This window comes from Pituophis catenifer, unplaced genomic scaffold, assembly GCF_029215685.1.
Source record: "Pituophis catenifer annectens isolate HBS135680 unplaced genomic scaffold, rPitCat1.0.hap2 SCAF_1, whole genome shotgun sequence".
NCBI lineage: Eukaryota > Metazoa > Chordata > Lepidosauria > Squamata > Colubridae > Pituophis > Pituophis catenifer.
The window spans coordinates 267,224,254-267,245,050 of NW_027256881.1; the positions used below are offsets into that span (position 1 = coordinate 267,224,254).

At 44.3% G+C, this 20,797-nt stretch overlaps 1 protein-coding gene across 6 annotated transcripts in view; it reads left to right on the forward strand.

The window, feature by feature from the left end:
- The window catches only part of CAPRIN1 (cell cycle associated protein 1), an 82,766-nt gene that overhangs the window by 15,924 nt on the left and 46,045 nt on the right, over nucleotides 1–20,797 (forward strand). For 3 of the 6 annotated variants that reach the window (XM_070935513.1, XM_070935548.1, XM_070935555.1), the window contains exons 1-2: nucleotides 18,652–18,816; nucleotides 19,275–19,472. In XM_070935513.1, coding sequence (XP_070791614.1) covers nucleotides 19,281–19,472 — 192 coding nt within the window. In that variant the 5' untranslated portion in view covers nucleotides 18,652–18,816; nucleotides 19,275–19,280. Of the gene's footprint in view, nucleotides 1–18,651; nucleotides 18,817–19,150; nucleotides 19,473–20,797 lie in introns of those variants that run through there. The other 3 variants (XM_070935539.1, XM_070935531.1, XM_070935522.1) reach the window with 2 other exon arrangements.

Genomic DNA, 20,797 nt, shown 5'->3' on the forward strand with positions numbered 1-20,797 from the left:
GATGAGCACCGCCCCCTAGAATCGGGAACGACTAGCATATATGTGCGAGGGGAACCTTTACCTTATAATGTCTTGGTAAGGCCACACTTGGAATACTGCATTCAGTTTTGATCGCCATGATGTAAAAAAGATATTGAGACTTTAGAAAGAGTGCAGAGAAGAGCAACAAAGATGATTGGGTGACTGGAGGCTAAAACATATGAAGAACGGTTGCAGGAACTGAGTATGTCTAGTTTAATGAAAAGAAGGACTAAGGGTGACATAATAGCAGTGTTTCAAAATCTTAGGGGCTGCCACAAAGAAGAGGGAGTCAAACTATTTTCCAAAGCACCTGAGGGTAGGATAAGAAGCAATGGGTGGAAACTAATCAAGGAGACAAGCAACTTAGGAGAAACTAATCAAGGAGAGAAGCAACTAAGGAGAAAGTTAGAACAATTAATCAGTGGAACAACTTGCCTCCAGAAGTTGTGAATGCTCCAACACTGGAAGTTTTTAAGAAGAAATTAGATAACCATTTGTCTGAAGTGGTGTAGGGTTTCCTGCCTAAGCAGGGAGTTGGACTAGAAGACCTCCAAGGTTCTTTCCAACTCTGTTATTCTTTTCTGTTTCCTGCCTTTATTATTTTTATAAATAACTCATGGTGGCAAATATATCCAACACACTTTCCTTCCTATTTTCTCTACAACTGCAACCCTATTAAGGAGGTTGGGCTGAGAGAAAGACTATCTTGCTTGTTAATTAATACTGGTCAAGACTGCTTTCAGTAAAATTATATTGTGAGATGCCCAGATTTTGGACATGATGGGGGCCATATAAATGTTTAACGCAAACAAATAAAAACAAAAGGAAAGTCAGGAGATAAAGAGGAAACAATCCAATTGTCCAATAAGCAATCAACAATCTAACACCATTGTTTGGACACAGGAGAAAGTGAAACAAAACAAACAGAAACTGAATGATTCCCAAGCAACTGAAATAGGAAAACTTCAATTGCGCATTCATTAACTGCAGAATGTGTTATTTCATAAACGTTGTGAGAAAATAAATACAGCCAACATATTTGGATTTGGTCTTTCCATTAGGTTAAGCTAGTTTTTGGAACTCTTTTCTTCTATAGTTCTTTTTCTTAAAAAAAGAAAAATCTTGGAAATAGTTTCATCAGAAAATAGTGAAATAAGAGCTGAAGATAGCAATCAGTATAACAATTAGATTTGGGGAATTGCTGACGGATCTGTCAAGCTTTGGATTAATGATAAAACTGGTCAATATAAAATGAGTAAGAGGACATAGTTCAGTGGAAGACAGTGGCATAAATCAGTAGACCCTTTTCAATGTGTATTGGAAAAGAAAAGCTTAATATGACCCTGAATTTTTTCACTGGGAAGATAATTCAGTATTAAAAGGGCAATTAATACTAACCAGACTTGTTATTTTTATGATTAAGATTGCAAATATATTCTTATTCTTTTTGTTAAATCTCGCATATTGTACTTGTAATACCATGGCTTAACCATATATTTTATATATTATTCTATTTATTTATAAATATTCCAAATTTTTATAAAAGATTTAGATGAAAATATACTTGTGAAATATATTTCCACAATATTTAGCAAACACAATAATATAAGTGTTTGCTAAATACTGTTGTACATAAATAATTTTAATAGTCAATTTTTCTACTATTTAATATTAGGTTTTGGAAAAAGGTATGATAGCGTACACTTAAAAGGAAAGCGGTGCCAAATGTCACTAGGAAGGAGGATGCCCAACCCTGCCATATTTCTAATTTATAACTTGCAATTGACCCAACACATAAATTATTATACTGTACATGTGCCATTGTAAGTGTGCAACTCTGTCCTTGCAGAGTCTAATCACCCTCTAGTGGCAAAAAGGCATAATGCATTTTAGTATTTTTCCCCAATATTCAAATTCAACAAGATACAGGCAATTAAGTTCTGTACTTAAAATTTGCTTTTAATTCCTTCTAGTTTCTAGGCATCTAATTAATACTGTTAGAAGACATATGCTGCATGTGAATCTGGATTGTTTGAGAAGAAAAGTGTGAACTTAAGAGTGCAAGAGATCGTTACTTATTTAAGCCATCTAATGACCTTTTGATTTTGGCTTATATTCATATCTGACCCAATCACTAATTATACAGGCCGCTGTTATAAATCTATTAACTTGTTTATGCCCTTTTTCTCAAACAATTTTCTGAGAAGAGAGTTCTTTTTAAAAAAATCTGACTGATCTCCATTATTGTAACAGAAAGTGGTTAATTTAATTTCTGAGCAGAGAAACACTCCGAAAAAAAAATAACCCACTTCTGTAAATCTGACAGCTTCAAATCAAAAAGACAGATTAAAGCTAAGAACAAGTGTAGATAGTAATAACAAATTCCCTTATTGTTTTAGGCATGATTAATAGTAGGCACATCTCCATTACTTTCCTGAGGCTTTATCCACATTTTCTAAAAAGTTAAGCAAAACCATTTCAATGCTACATATTCTGCAAATTATTATTTTTTCCTGAAGGCAGAAACATTTTCATTTTCTGAAAGACAAATTCACTCTGGCCTATTTCTATTAGGCTCACAGAACTAATTATATATCTAAAGCACCGATAAGGTCAGTTGAGCCCGTTTTACATTACTTATAAATGTATTTATAAATTAGGATAAAATATGGCTTTCAGTCACAGTATAGATTTATAAAAGGCTCCACAGAAGATTAATGTTCATATTCAGCAACTTCTGAAGAAAATGCTCTCTTCTGAAGAAGTAACTGAAGTCAATTAAAATAATGCTGCATCAGCATTTAAATCTTGAGACAAAATAAATAATCGGTGGACTCTAGGAAAATGAATCCATTTTGGGAGTCTTGGGTTAAAATATGAATTATTATGAATTATTATCCATGGGATATGGTTATGTAATCCAATTGCAATGGTGTGATACATTACAAAGTTTAAAAAATTAAGGCAAATTTTATTTTTTTTTTTAAAAAATGTTTTACAATTTTTTAAAAATAATCTGTTCTGGACATTGATATATAGAGTAACAGGAAGAGGCAACAAACAAAACATTGTAAATAAATAGAGCTTTCCCCATTGTTGAGCTGAAGTGCTCACCTTCAATCCTTAAATTAGCCAAAAACTATGAAATTTGCTGCTCTCTGTTGTCAGTTCCTGTTCTATTTGTATTGTTCCTGTTCCAGTCACCTTTGTTCTCTCCAAGTAATGTGTACAGATTTTGTCCACCTGGTACAAGCCCTTGATAGATTTGTTGAATAAGAGAAAAATTACTAGGCAACCCATGCCATGTTGGTTCATAATTTCAGAGGTATTTCCTTACCTAAACCGAGAAACAGAATGAACAAGGGCGGGCAAAAAACAGTGGGAGCAGGAACAACTTCTGACTTCCAGCTGGCTTCCCCATTGAGTTTCTGGCAGGGAGCATTGGAAATCTCCCTCTCCTTTCTTCTATCTTTTCCAACAAGCAGGTAAATGGGTGCTGCTGAGTGGGGGAGGGAGGGAGGGAGGGAGGGATTGTGAGACTGACTGGGAAACAGTCACAGAATATTGAATATGATAACGTGCTGTAATCATAACAGCAGCCACCAGTAGCACTGAAGCAGCCACAACTTCTCCAAATTTCAATGACTTGGGAGCCATGGGTGGCTCCCAGAATTTCAAAACATTCTGTAAATTATTCCATTTGAGGGGCATTGGTTCAAAACCTGTCACCCTATGATGCACCATTTCACCCAGCTAAACATCATAGTAACAAGAGTTTTAGGAGTATACACCAGTGGCGAATTTCAAATTTTTTTACTAACTGTTCTGTGGGCGTGGCTTGGTGGCGTGGCTTGATGGGTGTGGCAGGGGAAGGTTACTGCAAAATCCCCATTTCCTCCTGATCAGCTGGGACTTGGGAGGCAGAGAATAGATAGGGGCGGGGCCAGTTTCCGCTACTGGTTCTCCAGAACTGGTCAGAACCTGCTGAAACCCACCTCTGGTATACACTACTATATATTACTTTAACAGGCACTAAGAATAATCTAAGCTTGATCTCTTTCATGGACTGGGGACTTCTCATTAAGGGTTTGGTTAGGTTCTATCTAGGTTCATGTACAATGCCATAATCAATCACACTGATATTCTAATCTATTCAAATAATACTGGTATTCATGCAAGACTAAAGCTGTACTGGCCTCTATCACATGATAGTTCAGAGAAATGTAGCAAGATACTGTTATTTTTCCTGGAAGTATGTATGAGATTAAACTTTAACCATGCCATTTAACTGTGTTTTTATTGAAACTTATATCTGCCTCATCTACTTATCAGAAATGATTTATTTTTATGTTTCTGTTGAAGCTCTGACATATGGAAAAGTTTACAATTGGTTGACAAATGTAAATTGCTTTGTGTGTACCATTACAGGTAGTCCTGCAATTTATGACCACAATTGAGTCCCAAATCATATCGCTAAGTGAGACATTTGTTAAAGGAGTTTTGCCCCATTTTACAATCTTTCTTGCTGCAGTTGTTAAGTGAATCTGGCTTTCCCATTGACTTTGATTGTCAGAACTTCTCAAAAGATGATCATGTGACTCTGGGACAGTGCAACCATCATGAGTCAGTTGCCAAGCATCTGAATTTTGATCACCTGACCACGGAGAATGCTGCAATGGTCATAAATGTGAAAAATGGTCATAAGTCACTTTTTTCAGTGCCATCGTAGCTTTGAACGGTCACTAAATGAACTGTTGTAAGTTAAGGATTACCTGTATTATCACATTCCTGTATGTGTAATGTCATAAAATTATAAAGCCCTGGGAAAACTATTATCCAATTCTTATAATTTAAAGTTATACTTCTGAAAAAAAGTAGAGCAAATAACTTGCATTACAGAATATTTTAAAAAATGGGGTCAGTTTGAATGAAGGATGTAACAATACAGTTCAGTCATTTAAGGTAGCTGAACACATGCAATGTTTATCTATCTAGAATAAAAATATTCTTCTAGTCTAGAGGAATTAAACATTTTTTTTCTGGTGCAAAAGAAAAGAAAGCAACAGAAGCAGGGGAGATTTTCATTATCTATTGTAACCACAGATATGGAATTATTTTCAAATAGACTTTGTCTTCAGTAAGTGCTGAAGATCAATAGACTTGAGTATAATTCTGATAAATAGTGTGCTGCTAGTTACTGATTCACTGATCCAGAGAAAGATATACAAAAGATGACGCTTCAGATGAAAGATTTTATACTGTCCCAGGAACAATGGCTGAACAGGCTTCTTGGTGGGCCTGTTTGCAGACTGCAATATTGTATACAAGAATAATTAACCTGCCCTTTGAAACTCATGGGGGACAATCTTTGAAAACTGATTGAAAATAGCAATTATTATTAGCTTTTGACAGTTAAACTATCTTTCTCTAATCCAAATTTTGGAATAGTTTTCTCGTGGCTATCAGTTGTACTCCTCTATTTTTTCAGCTGATGGATGCTAAAACTTCATATATTAAATAGATTTTAAGATTAGAGTTTACTTTTTCCACTATTTTGTTGCTTCTTGAAATATTAAGAGTTTTCACTATACTATTCCCTAGAGTTCAATAATGTTCATGTTTGTTTTGGCTTAGTAGATTTAATGATTTCAATGAATTTACTTATTACATAGAAATTGTAAGCCATTTTGGATATTAACTTGATTGAAAAGCAGAAAATCTGATCAAGGGCCTGACCTGGTCACACACCAGACACAATCTTTTTGTCAGAGCAATGGCAACATTTGATCTGGTGGGGGATTTAACATCATCCCCATTATGGTCAGATCACACCTTTGAAACTATCTTATGCCACTCCTCAGGGAGACCAGATCCATTCATGTAATCCCTCCTTGAGGCTGATAGACCCAAATGGGTTAGGGTTAGGGATATCCCAGGGGGTTTATTGTATGGCCCTCTCAAAGCCTTGGTAACCACCAGGAATCAAAAGATGGCTGGGGCTTTGGACAGATTTTGTAAGGTCCTGCCTCACCAGTCTTCTCAAGAAAGCTGAACTCTTGAAACATGAGGCATTTTAAAAAGAGCTTTTATTGGAAGACAGTGATACCAGAGATTGTGTAGGCAGAATCTGAATTTCCCGCGCCAGAGTGTTAGGTTAAATCGCTTCTTTCGAGACCCCTCCCAATGTCCAGTTCAACTGTAAGCCAATCCCAAGGTGCGAAGATGTGAGAACTTCAGGCTGAGAGGGTGATAACAGGTACCACAATCTCATTCCTCTGGTGTTGAGACAAAACAGATGGTCCCAGGCACATTCTTCCCCCCCCTCCTATTTCCCAAAAGGTACATCAAAGCAGAAAAAGGAATAAAGGAAAACCCCTCCTGCCAGAATGGCAGCATCCAGATAGAGATCTATGGGATCTGACAGAATTGTGCCTCTGTGGCTTTTCTTGATCCATCATTCCCAATGCTTCATGTGGTTCACAGAGGAGTTATGGGATCCGAAAAGAGTTAAGAGATGCCTAGAGCGCCACTGAAAGAAAATGAAGGGTGACTCCAACAGGACATGACTTAGAGCCACTATTAAAGCCTACCTCATGGTGATAAACCCTGCGCATGCCCAAGATGGCGGACCTCCAAGGGGCTTGCTGGTGAGGCCGATGAGAGAACGGAGGACTTTGGGAATGTTGGAGGCTGACCTAGCGATCTTGGGCCCCACGTTCGGCATGCCGAAGGTCTGGCGGTTCAGATGAGCCATCCCTTGTTGGGATCGGCTCATGGATGACTCCGCAGCTGCGATGCCCCGGAGATCGGGCGATCTATTCTGTGGCCCGACCAAAGGAGGTGAAGGAGTTAAGGGGGTTGAGAGAGCCAGATGGAGAGCCGAGGGAACCGTCTCCAGCAATCCAAGCCCCCTATGATGCTATGGCGGCCGGAAAAGTGATCGGCTGCCGGAGGGGGGTGCGGGAAGCTGATGGTGTCGAAATCAGCGCCCGGAGGCTCTTAGGCTGCATCAAACGGACATTTAGCACAGACTTGAGGATTGGGGGCTGTATGGCCCAGCTGTTAGCTGAGGCCTGAAAATCCCTCTAAACGGACCTGGACCTGGGAAGAGCGTGGCAGAGTCTTCCTGAGAAGACGGGTATGATTTCGGGGGTGAATTGGTCCAGAAAATCGAAAGGCGGGTGAAATGATAGAGGGGGATTGATGAATAGTCATCTGGTCTCCCCCTTGGATTCACTCTCCGCCTTATGAAATGGCCTTCCCCTGTTGCTGCCCGGACTCTCTGTTTGTGGTCGGGTCATTTTTTTTCCCCATCACCTCTGACTCTGGGACTTTACTACCACCCTCTTTGGACTTATTGCCGTTTGATCTTTATCTTCTCTTTGCTGCTGGCTGTTCTATCCCTGCCTCCCGATTACCGCCTTTTGGCCTTGGCTTGGGGGAAGGGAGATTGCAGGTTTGGAGGGAGAAGCTGAGAGTCCTGGACAATGGCTGCTGTTCCATCTGCAGGAAAGGAGTTGAACTCTGTTGGCTTTGTGTCACCCAGCCGCTGTGAGAGAATGGCTGTGGCCATCTGCCTGCACTGCAGCTATTTGATCCGGACGCCCCATTGCTGTGAGAGAGTGAGGGGCCCCAGCTTTGCTCATATCCAACTGTATTGCTATCTCCCACCTCTAGGACCATTGCTGACACCCAGAGTTACTCTCCCCTACCTCGTCACACTTATATGGCTTACACCTCGGCGGATCTGCTTGCACTGCGAGATGCTCCCCTCTCGCGGCAGTGGCCTTCCACTCTATCGAAGGCCTACCTCAAGGACGGGCTTTGGAGCCCCAAGAGGTGGCATGTTCTAAAGCGGGGATTGAGGGGTTTTTTAATCAGGGCTTTTAATGATTTTTTAAGGGAACTGGGAGGGCGACCAAGGGGGATGGGGGGGGGTAATCCACCAGGGTCAGAGCCGAGCCCGGCACGGGGTAACAGTTGGAGGGTGCAGGACGAGGGGCTGGGGAGGTGATGGAGGGTCATCCTAATGAGGGTTGTACTATCAGCACGGTGGATGGGAGGGACCGGGTGGCTGGGGGGGCTTTAGATCGAGTCATGCCTTTGCGGCCTCTGACCCAGTGCCGATCCCGTGGGGCTCCATGGTTTACCAAGGAGCTGAGGGAGATGAAGCGCCAGAAAAGACGCCTAGAGAGCGGTTGGAGGGTCAGTCTCGCTGAATCTGACAGAGCACTGGTAAGGTCGCATATTAAGACCTACCTAGTGGCGATAAAGGCGGCAAAGTTTAATTACTTTTCCGCCCTTATTGCATCATCAGATAATCGTCCAGCCACCCTGTTTGGGGTGACCCACTCCCTGTTACATCCGAGAGTGTGGGAGGACCCCCTGGAAGGCAGGGCCGAGAAATTCAGACAATATCAGTATGACAAAATCGCACAGATTTGGGGATGTTCGGGCAGGGTGGCGAGGAATAGTCTTGAGAATGTTATCTGGGAAGAGTTTGACTCTATGACCCCTGATGACGGGGACAGGACTTTGGGGAGACTTAGTGCGGCCACATGTTTGCTGGACCCATGCCCCTCCTGGTTAGTACTAGCTTCCCGGGAGGTTACCCCGGAGGTTGGCTCCAGGGAATTATCAACGCTTCATTGAGTGAGGGTTACCTCCTCACGGCCTTGAAAGAGGTGGTTGTGAGGCCTCTCCTCAAGAAGCCTTCCCTGGACCCGGCAGTATTAGCCAACTACCGTCCAGTCTCTAACCTTCGCTTCGTGGCGAAGGTTGTTAAGAGTGTGGTCGCATGACAGTTTCCACAATACCTGGAGGAAACGTCTTATCTAGATCCATTCCAGTCAGGCTTCAGGCCCAGGTACAGCACAGAAACGGCATTGGTCGCATTGGTAGATGATCTCTGGAGGGCTCGGGACAGGGGTTGCTCCTCTGTTCTAGTCCTGTTAGATCTCTCAGCGGCTTTTGATACCATCGACCATGATATCATGCTGCGCTGGTTGGAAGAGTTGGGGATGGGGGGCACCGTGTTACGGTGGTTCTCCTCCTTTCTCTCGGACCGGTTGCAGTTTGTGTTGGCAGGGGGGCAGAGGTCGACCTCGAGACACCTCATATGTGGGGTGCCTCAGGGGTCGGTTCTCTCGCCCCTTTTGTTCAACATCTATGTGAAGCCGCTGGGTGAGATCATCCGTGGCTTCGGGGTGAAGTACCACCAGTACGCTGATGACACCCAGCTGTACATCTCCACCCCGAGCCACCCCAATGATGCCCTTGAATTGATGTCCTGGTGCCTGGATGCCGTGCGGATCTGTATGGGAAGGAACAGGCTCAGGCTCAACCCATCCAAGACTGAGTGGCTGTGGTTTCCGGCATTCCGATATAGTCAGTTGACTCCATCACTGTATTTGGGGCGAGTCTTTGGCCCCCACGGAGAGGGCTCACAATTTGGGCATCCTCCTGGATACACAGCTGTCCTTGGAGGAACATCTGACGGCTGTAGCCAGGGGGACCTTTTATCAGGTCCGCCTGATCTGCCAGTTGCGGCCCTTCCTAGATCGGGATTCCTTGTGCACAGTCACTCATGCCCTCGTCACTTCTTGCCTGGACTCCGGCAAGGCTCGCTACATGGGGCTCCCTTTGAAGAGCACCCGGAGATGCCAGCTGGTCCAGAATGCGGTCACGCGGGTAGTTACGGGAGCTGCATGGCGCTCCCACATAACACCTCTCCTGCGTGAGCTGCACTGGCTCCCAGTGGTTTTCCGGGTGTGCTTCAAGGTGTTGGTTATCACCTTTAAAGCGCTCCATGGCATAGGACCTGGATATCTTTGAGACCGCCTGCTGCCACCAATGGCCTGCCACCGACCTGTGCGCTCCCACAGAGAGGGCCTCCTCAGGGTGCCATCGGCCAAGCAATGTAGACTGGTGGCCCCCAGGGGGAGAGCCTTCTCTGTGGGGGCACCTGCCCTCTGGAATCAACTGCCCGCAGAGATACGAAGAATTCAAGACCTCGGTGCCTTCCGCCGTGCCCTGAAGACCTTTCTTTTTCAGCAAGCCGGGCTGGCTTAACATTTTTTAAAATGTTTTTAATAGGTTTGTCATTGTTCTTTTAATTATGGGCCAAACATATATATATCTTTTTAAATTGTTTTTAACGTTTGTATCTATGTTTTTTACTTTGGCTGTACACCGCCCTGAGTCCTTCGGGAGAAGGGCGGTATATAAATTTGATAATAAATAAAAAAGTAAAAAAAAATAAGAGTGGTGAAACATTATTTTCCCACCCTTATTGCATCTATAGAGTGTGTAGCAACTAGGAGACTTTTTGCACAACATCATGTTGTGCACTAGTTGCAGCTTTCCCTGGATCAGTACTCCCTGCGCTCAGTCACTCAAGCCCTAATCATCTTAGGTCTGAACTAATGCAATGTGGTCTACATGGTGCTATCCTTGAAGAGCATTTGGAAGCTACAACTGGTGCAGACTGCAGTGGCGCAGGCAGCCTTTGGGGTCCCTAGAATGGCCCCTATTACACCAACATATTATACCACTGTTTTACATTGACTGCTGGTTTGCTTCTGGTTGCAATTCAAGGTGTTAGTTATTATTTATTTATTTATTTATTTTTCAGATTTCTATACCTTCTCCTTTCCGACTCAGGGCAGTGAACAGCCAAAATAAAACATTTGTACACAAAAGTTAAAATCGATTAAAAATAATTAAATAAAGTTTGGCCCATAATTTAGAACATTTCAATTAAAATCAATATCAAATTTTAAAAACCAACCATAAAATCAGGACAGCCCGGCTAACTGAAAAAAGTAGGTTTTAAGGGCCCGACGAAAAGTCCGGAGGTCTGGGATCACTTATATCTCTGGGGGTAGATTGTTCCAGAGGGTAAGTGCCACCACAGAGAAGGCTCTCCCTCTGGGGGTCGCCAGCCGGCATTGTCTGGCCGACGGCACCCTGAGGAGGCCCTCTCTGTGGGAGCAAACTGGCCGGTGGGAGGCAATTGGTGGCAGAAGGTGGTCCCGTAAGTACCCCGGTCCTAAGCCATGGAGTTCTTTAAAGGTGATCACCAACACCTTGAAGCGCACCCGGAAGTCCACCGGAAGCCAATGCAGCTCGCACAGGAGAGGAGTCACATGGGAACGCCCCGTTGCTCCCATAATCCCCGGCGCAGCTGCATTCTGCACCAGTTGGAGCCTCTGGGTGCACCCCAAGGGGAGCCCCATGTAGAGAGTGTTACAATAGTCCAGACGAGAAGTGACGAGTGCTTGAGTGACCGTGCGTAGGGAGTCCTGATCCAGAAAGGGGTGCAACTGGCTATCAGGCGGAACTGATAGAAAGCCCCCCTGGCCACGGCCGTCATATGCTCTTCTAAAGACAGCCATGCGTCCAGGAGGACGCCCAAGTTGCAGGCCCTTTCCTGTAAAGGCCATGCATGTAAAGCTATAAAGCCATGCATGGCATGGGTCCAGGCTACCTGAGAAACCGTGTCATCCCATTCTGCTCACCCACCCATGCCAGCAGAGGCGGCATCAGGAATTTCGGTTGGCAGGGTGCAGGAGAAGAGCATTCTCTGCTGTGGTTCCTGCCCTTTGCAACATCTTGCCCCCTGAAGTGATATCTGCTCCCATCTTCCTGACCTTCTATAAGGGCCTGAAAACCTGTCCCTGACAGTTGTCTTGGGCCCAATGGAGGAGCGCCTCTCTGGAGGTGGCTGATGGACTAAGAGTAGATCCCATCTCACCTTCAGCATGCTTTGTTCCATTCCTCCTTTTACCATAATTTATAATTTTTTTACCACAACACACACACACACACACACACACACACACACACACACACACGTACTGTAGTTTTATTTGCTTTTAACCTTGTAAACTGCCTAGAGTTACCTTGTGGTGAGATGGGCAACAAATTAATGAATAATAATAACTAAATTATCCTTTATATTTCCTGCATACTTACCAAAGGTAAAAAAAGAAGTAATCTCAGGTTTAAATAATATGCAAATGAAAAATATAATTACTTAACAAATTAAGGTGAAAGTATAAAATACTTCCCATGGTAAAAAAACTGCCATCTTGAAATGTAAAATGTCACACATTTAATCATTATTTTGTTAACAAGCACAGTAAAGGCTACATTAGGAATTTTTCTGGATAAATTTGGGATTCTATTACCACAATGGCCTACCATTGCCAGTGGAAAGTTCATCAGAAGACATAAATAAAGAGCATCTTTTCACTCAAAAAACTCATCAGTTGAAATTGGCAGATGTACTGGTAATAATCAGCCATCATGATTTATAGGCATTGATAGCATGATTTTTCATACACAGTATTTCAAGGAATCCAAGTTAGTAGCCTTCACAGGATCTTTTGGCAATGATCAAATGCTTGTTAAAATATTTAGTTTCATTGAAGATCTTAGATTTTGAAATTTTGAAAGAAAAAAATATTCCTTGTTATAAAGCTTCTTTACAATATATATCTTAGTGAATTTTATTTACATATATTTTATTTCACATTTATTTACATTTATATTCAAAGTGACTAATGATGTTTAAAAATAAAAACAATATAAATTAATAGATTAAAAAGCACCATAAAAAGATATTAAATCATTTCTAAATTGTAGGTTTAATGAAACATTTGCTATTAGGTATTTTCTGAGAGAGCAAGAAAAAAAGGGAGGGAGGGGGAGGGGGGAGAGACAGAGAGAAAAGGCTGAAAGCCGCTCTTGAGGGTCTCTCTTCTACAACCTGGGAGCTAGAAGACTATTGCATTTCAGAGATATAGGTTTCTAATGGTGAGGGCATTGCTAAAAGGTCTCTCCTGTGGATATAGAATCAGCTGGGAAACAACTTACATTATGCTTGGTAACTGGTAATCACTGGTGATCTTTTAATACAAACTTCATATGATTCCTGTACAGTGGTGGGCTTCAAAAATTTTTACTACCGGTTCGGTAGTGGTGTGGGTATGGCTTGGTGGGCATGGCAGGGAAAGGATACTGTAAAATCTCCATTCCCTCCCCAATCAGGGGAAGGTTACTGCAAAATCCCCCATTTCCTCCCAATCAGCTGGGACTTGGGAGGTAGAGAATAGATGGGGGCGGGGCCAGTCAGAATTTTTACTACCGGTTCTCCGAACTACTCAAAATTTCTGCTACCGGTTCTCCAGAACTGGTCAGAACCTGCTGAAATCCACCTCTATTCCTGTACCTTCTCCTGAGTAGGATCTTAGCTGTTACAACATGTACCAATTATAACTTGTACATATTTTTCAAAGTTAGCTCTACAATAAGCACACTGCAGTGTTCAATGAAATAGTGAGATACAGAAAGAGAAAAGGAAGAAATAAAAAGGAGAGAAAGCAACCTAAATCTAGTTTCTACCTACACTATTCAGCATACCTCTCAATACCTCTCATTATCATTCTAGCCTCGTAAACTATTCCATTAGCTTCTTCAAGCTCTCACTCCTTTTGAGGGATTTCATGGTCTCTATCAAATCATGATTTCTAGAACTTCTTTCTTCCATCATATTTCCTTTATATGTTTGTTTTGCAATTTTATTTTCATTCATTCTCTCATTATGACCAAATGACCTCACTGAATTTCATTCACATTGGTCACTCACCTTTGCATTCAGTTGACATTCATTCATCACACTCTCATTCCTGATCCCATCTCATCTTTTTTTCTCCACATATAGTTGAGTAATCAATTCCTACTGCACTGAATTTCTTTTTGTATTTTTCATGTGACATATTTATCTGTATTTTTTTAGAATAAAGAACAAAATATTACAAAAGAACAAATAAAAAGGAAAAAGGGGAAAGTAAACATGATTATAAAATACAGTATATGAGCTCAATTTTTAAATCCAACATTAAACTTTGACCATGGGATAATATCTTATCTTAGAATAGTTGAAAACATATTTTAATGCTAATATTCATTCAGAATGTTTACTATCAATATTGCACAGCTAAAAATGTCTTCACTGATTTACCATCTATAATAAATCTACCAATATGCATACCTTGTCATAAATGTTTTCTCCATCAAACATAGCTATCTGGGTCTCCCACATGTAAATTTTCAATTCCACTCTTTGTTGCATCATACAATAATTTTTTTTCATTCATGCATTCTTTAATAACCTGGACACAATGGTTTAATTAATTCATGGGAATTGATCCAACAGCAAATACAGAATGCTTGGGAATCCTTGGTGCTCTCTCAGCTTCGCTAGCCTTTTTGTTCTCTCAGCAAACCCCACTCCCTTCTAGCACTGAAGATGTTACCTATGAGATAACAACTGAGCTCAGAGAGCACCGAGGGCCCCTTAGTTCAACCCTGAGCTATAAATATTCTCTTCTATTGATAACAAAGTACTTTCTTGTGAATTCCCCTTTTTTATGATCAAGTTGTTTCATTTTCAAGCATGTAAAGTAATTATGGTAGTATTTAATTATAGCAGCTAGAAGAGCTGAATTCTTTTTTCCGACCTCCCTTCTGCCCTTCTGATAAGCAGTAGTGACATGGCAATAAAACAATAAACTAATTTATTTATTTGCATCTGTCCAAACATTTTAAAGTTAACTCACTTTCTCTTCTGGAGGTATGTGGAGTTAATAGTCTCAAAGTGTGCACAGCTATATCTAGATTCTGACCCACTCACACTCCCTTTGTAGTTAAGTAATTAGATGGCTGCTAGGCTTGACTCTTTCAGGCTGGCAGGACATGGTTTTTCTCTTTTTGGCCTCTCTCTGCAGTTTCCACAGAAGCTATCTGTGTCAGGATAAAATGTACTGTTTTATATCCAATTGCATTTTCCTTTCTTTTATGTGTATTATAGCAATAAAAACAAACAAACAAAACAAACAAGAAAAATCTATGCTCGGCAACTTGTAAGGTAATTATTTCATACTATTCCAAGTAGCTTCCGTACCACAGAACAAAAACTTATCAGAATTACTATAAAAATAGAATGTTGTAAATCTGAATGTGCTTCCTTCTTCCCTCTTTTATCTTCATGAGAATTAGGGGGTGCCTGTCTTACACTACTTCATAAATATCTACCTTCATATGGGTTTAAACCATGCTTACTGTGAATTGCCTTTCTAGGGAATCTCCCCTCCCTGTCATGGCCATCCTCTAAATTCTTTACAGTACAGTACTCCAGGAGGATACCATGGCTGATTATATCAAAAGTGTATCAAAAGTGGGGTAGATGCCACCTATATTGCTGCAATATCTGATGCTGAAAAACATACATATAATAGGAAGATATAACATGCATTGAATTGCAGCCTTTGACTATCTGTTCTCATGAAATAAGTTGCCTCACAAGAGTGCTTGGTTAAAGCCTAAGTCTGTGAGGGCAAACCTATGGCACGCGTGCCGGAAGTGGCACGGAGAACCATCTCTCTGAGCACGCGGGGCCATCGCCTGTTGCTCTTCTGGGTTCTGGTGTGCCGGCCAGCTGGCATGCGTGCGGGAGCGCCGGAAATCAGAAGAGCAGCTGTCCAGCACGAATGCATGCGCCGGGAAAAGGATCTTCCAGTTTCTGGCATGCATGTGTGCACAAAGACCAGCTCACATGCCTAAAGAGGTGGAGAGGGGATCCTGGTGGTTGCTTCCTAGGGGAGCAGAGCTGTCAGCCAGGCCGGGGCTTCCCTCCCTCCCCGCCTGAGCCGGCTTCTTGCACAGCCCCACCCCTACAGCCTGTGGCACCGATGTGCATCTGCGGTCCAGAGCGCCTGGCTGGCTCAGAAGAGCAGTAGAGTGAGGGGCAGGAGCGAACCTTGGAGTTGTCCTAAAAGGGCCCTCGGTGGCGTCTCCATGCATGAAGAACTGCACTCTCCTCCGGCCCTCCTGGGGCAGCTCGCCTCCCCAACAGAGGCTTTTCCTTCTTCTCCTCTAGCATCCCGGCCAGACATGGCAACACGAGGACCGCCATCACCAACACCCTCCACTGAGAACAAGCCAGCACAGCCCTGCCTCCCGCCACTTCTGCAAAGGGAGTGCAACTGCTTCTGGGCCGGCATGTCTCTTACCCTCCCGCTGGACAGATGTTCCTCCCATGTGGACTCAGCTCCTGCAGAGCCCCACCGCCCCAGAACAGCATCAGTGGCAGCCTCAGGGTGAGGGGCAGGAGCGACCAGCCGGTGTGCGGAGAGGGGGGGCGGGGGGCGGCAGAGATTCTCCTCCAGCATCCCGGCTGGAAACAGCAGCATGAGAACCGCCCGAGGCCCCGGCTAGCCAGTTGCTTTTGCCCCTCGTTCTGCCACTGCCGCTCTTCTGGGGCGGCGGGGCTGTACAGGAGCGGAGTCTGCGCCGGAAGAACGTCTGTCTGGTGCCATGGTAAGAGACGTGCTGGCTAGTTGCACTCCCTTGGCAGAAGTGGCGGGAGGAGGGAGGGCTGCACTGGCTCATTCTCAGTGGCGGGCTACGGGGGCACTTCACTGACACTCTTCCGGTTTCCGGCATGCACATGCACACCGGCCAGCTGGCCTTCACGTGCGCATATGTACTAGAAACTGGAAGACCAGGTGGCCAGCGCACATGCCACACATGTGTTCCCATTTTGGCACTTGGTGCTGAAAAGGTTTGCCAATACTGGCCTAAGTCATTTTATGTTCCAATGCTCTTTTATTCTGAGTGACATTTTTAAAAAGGTACTGAAATTAAAAGACCTTCCCCATCCCCATTAATTAAAAGTAATATAACAAGAATCTAATGTGGTGAAGCTTGTGGTTTGGAGAATGCCTTGAATCTTGGAAATTAAGTCTCACAGAAGTTTATTTAGGGAGCAATTGTAAGCAATTATGTTGCTTATGAGTGAGGTCTCTATTTGATACTATCTATAATTTTATTCCCACCATCTACACATTCCTCCTTGCTTTATCTTTAGTCAGCACAGCTCTTTCAACTTCAGTAAAAACCATTGGAAACATGCAGGCCATATAACTGTTAAAAGTTATTACACATAATATCCTTTTATCCTTGCAACAATCTCAGATTTAAAGTAATCAGTTCTTGAAGACACTTGCTATCATGGTTTCAACACTGAAGAAATTTTAAAACTGATGCAGGCCTGAAAAATATAGCACTTTATTCAGTTTTTCCACTAATGTAACAAAATTGTTTATTGTTTCCCAAACCTATCATTTTATGGGATGGATGAATTCGGTTACCATGGTGATGAGCGCACCATTGAGAGACCTGAAAGAACAGGTTAAGGATAAATTGTGATACAGAAAATGTATATATGTGGTTGCTAGGACTTCAAAATGATTATACCGGCACATAATCATCTTCACTGACATAGGAATAAATAAAAATAAAATGATTACCCCAAGCTCATCATTTCGAACCATACTTTCTTATAAAAATTTAAATTTTAGATTTCACCATTCTTTTCTGAAATAAGCATAGGTAAAGGTAAAGGTTGCCCTCGCACATATGTGCTAGTTGTTCCTGACTATAGGGGGTGGTGCTCATCTCCATTTCAGAGCCGAAGAGCCAGCCCTGTCCGAAGACGTCTCCGTGGTCATGTGGCCGGCTTGACTAAATGCCAAAGGCGCATGGAACACCTTTGGCGTTACCTTCCCACCAAAGGTGGTCCCTATTTTTCTACTTGCATTTTTTTTACGTGCTTTCGAACTGCTAGGTTGGCAGAAGCTAGGAGGTCACCCCGTTACGCGGCACTAGGGATTCGAACCGCTGAACTGCCGACCTTTCGATCGACAAGCTCAGCGTCTTAGCCATTGAGCCACCGCGTCCCTGAAATAAGCATATCTTTGCCCAAATTATCTGTTACTCTGAATGGTGTTTGTGACTTTATTATAAAGTGCTCAGAATGTTCAAACAGCCATAGCACTTCTTAGACTTATATACCGCTTCACAGTGCTTTAGGCGTGTTTAAATCTTTATGCTGAGGGTGCTAAAGCAATATGGAAATTAGTATTTGCATTTAATTGCTACCAACACCAACGCAACAGCAATAGCCTTGGCGGACTAAATCTTTTTTTTTTTTTTTTTTGCCTCACGCCCTTCTACAAGAACCACATAAAGTTTTGTAGGTTTTCAAAACCCCGGAATTACTGCCAAGAAAAAAAAACTTGCCCTGACCTCGAACTTTCCTGCTCCTCCAGAGTCAAGAGTTAACAAATAACTTATCGGGGAAAGCAGTTCTGCTCTACGAACCTTAGAAATTTCCCAAATCCAGGGAAATGAGCTTCTCTAGACAGCCAACCAACCGCCCTTCCCACCACAACCGGGTCACGGGCTCCCCCGCCAAAATACCACTTTTCGACTTGGCCCACCACAGTCCCGCCTCCCGGAATCTTGGACGCCGCCTAAGTCGCTCCTCTTAACCACGGCGCCGAAGGTCTAGGTGGCCTCGGCGCGCCTGAAAAAAAAAACAAACTCGTGCCCTAAGACTGAGGCTTTTACGAAGGCAGGCTATGAAGCTAGCACGAGGTTAGTTTGATGAAGCGATTCCGGCATTCGCTACCGCCACCTCTATGAAATGAGGACCCCCTCCACCGCTCGCCCCCTGCCGGTCCCGCGCGCGCGCGCTCTCGCGGCCTTCCTTTGGTCTTTTCCTTTCCCCCCCATAACTCGGTGCAGAGGTAGCGGTGTAAGTGGCCGGGCTCGCGCGGACAGAGGCCGCCGTTTCCCCCTGCGTAGAGACCACCGAGTCTTTTTCCTGGTGCCTTCCCATCTTCCATTTCTTCACACACACGCACGCGGGCGCGCGCATCTCTCACGGTGAGCGGGAGGAAGAAGAAGTAAAGAAGAGCGGTTCTGGGAAGACCGTTGATCGCCGCGGCGGCGGCTGTGGGTGAGGGAGGGGTGGGGGTGGGGGAGGAATGTGAAAGCGAGGGATGTCCGCGCGTTGCCAATCACGTGGGTGCCGAGCACGCGCCCGCGGTGTTGCGGTCGGACCTTTAAGGATCAATCAGGTTGGTTAGGATCGTTGGGCGCGCGCTGACAGGTGCGGTCCGGGTCAGAACTGGCCGCGCGCGCGCGCGGGGAGAGAGGATGGTGGGGGGGGGGGACGGGACGTGAGATAAAAGAGGCATTGGAAGACTGAAAGGCGTTCCGGTGGGACGCGTTTTCCGTCTCCCCGCCGTCTGTCCCTTCTGCCGTCCCGTCGGCTGGGCTTCCTTTTTCTCGCTTCCTCCCTCCCTCCGAATCCCGTAACGCGTTGTTCTTCTCTCCCTCAGTAAGCGATGCCCTCGGCCACCAGCAGCGCGATGGCGAGTAGCGGCAGTAAAGCGGGCAACGAGGCAACGGTAGCGGCGGCGGCGGCGGCTTCTCAGGCAGCGGTTTCGGGTGGTAGTACGAGTTCGGTGCAGACGGAGGCCATGAAGCAGATTTTGGGTGTCATCGATAAGAAGCTGCGCAATTTGGAGAAGAAAAAGGTACGGATGCTGGGTCTCTCTCTCTCTCTCTCCCCTTCCCCCCCCATCCTCCTTCCCTCCCCCTTCCCCTTTCCCGGGAGTTGTGAGGGTGGGAATTAACGTTGATTGGAGCGAGTGGCGGTAACTGAGGTGATTCTGAAAAGACTTTCCCTTTCCTTGCGCTTCCCCGCCTGCTCTTTTGTTTCTAGTCGGAGGGGCGGAGAGGCGGCTTTTCCTTCAGGACTGAACGCGCTTTCCGCGTCCTCTTGGCCCGCCTTTCTTCCCGTCACCCTCCCTCGCCGATTCCAAACCGGCTAACCGGAGACTTGAGCTCTCGCCCCCCCCCCTTTTTTTTCTTTTCTCTTCGTACTCTCTTTCCCTCTCCCCCCCCCTCTGCACATGGAGCCGGCCCGGACCCAACATGGCGGCGGCGAGAGGCAGCCAGGCTTCCCGGAGAGGGAGTCTCATTGTGTGAAAGGCTGCTGCACAAAGGCCCGGCTGTTTGTTTGCCCGCCCGAGTCGCTTAGCCCTCGCTGTCCGTGTGGGTGCACGCGCGCGCCTCTTCCTTTCTCCCCCATTTTAGCTGGTCCTTCCTCCTCTCCGTGTGGAGAAGCGGACGCAGGATGAAAATGCGATCTCTCTCTCACTCTTTCTCGGGCCCCGGGAAGCTGGGGGGACGCCTCTGTGAACGGAAGTGTTGAAACTTTCGGCACGTTTTATTAAAAGCTTTTTTTTTCTTTTTCTTTTTTAGTTTAGTTTAGTTATCGACGAACGGCGGTGGGCCGCCTCTAGACTTAGTGAAAAGAAAAGAACCGAGTTGATAACTTAAAAGAACAGCGTTATTTTATGTGTTAACTTCGAAACCTTTAGATTTAACGGTACGACGTGCCCTGAGTCCTTTTGGCAACATCAAGGCCCTACCTTTTTAAGGACGAACAGCTAGGCTAGACCATGAGACTTGCTCCCAAGTTAGTATTTATCGGAGCAAACTTTATAATAACTCATGCTGGCTTTATGAATCTTTGGTTAAAACTTGACACTGACTGCTCTTACAGGAGCTGGTAATAGTGAAAAGGGGTTCTGCTCTCATTGAATATCCCAACCTGCTGAAGTCCTGATGTGATGTACTAACACTGATCATCCCCCCCCCCAATTGCTATGGACATTACTCCGAAGGGGATGGGAGCAAGGTCAATACCTAAAGGAAAGGAAATCCTCTCTTGAGTCTCTTTTTGTCTTTATTCCAAAGAATAGAGATCCCACAGAGCAGTGAATGAAGTGGTATTGACAATTGTGAGAGGAGGGGAAGGAACAAAATTCATCCTCCATCAGTTTCTGCTGGTTGA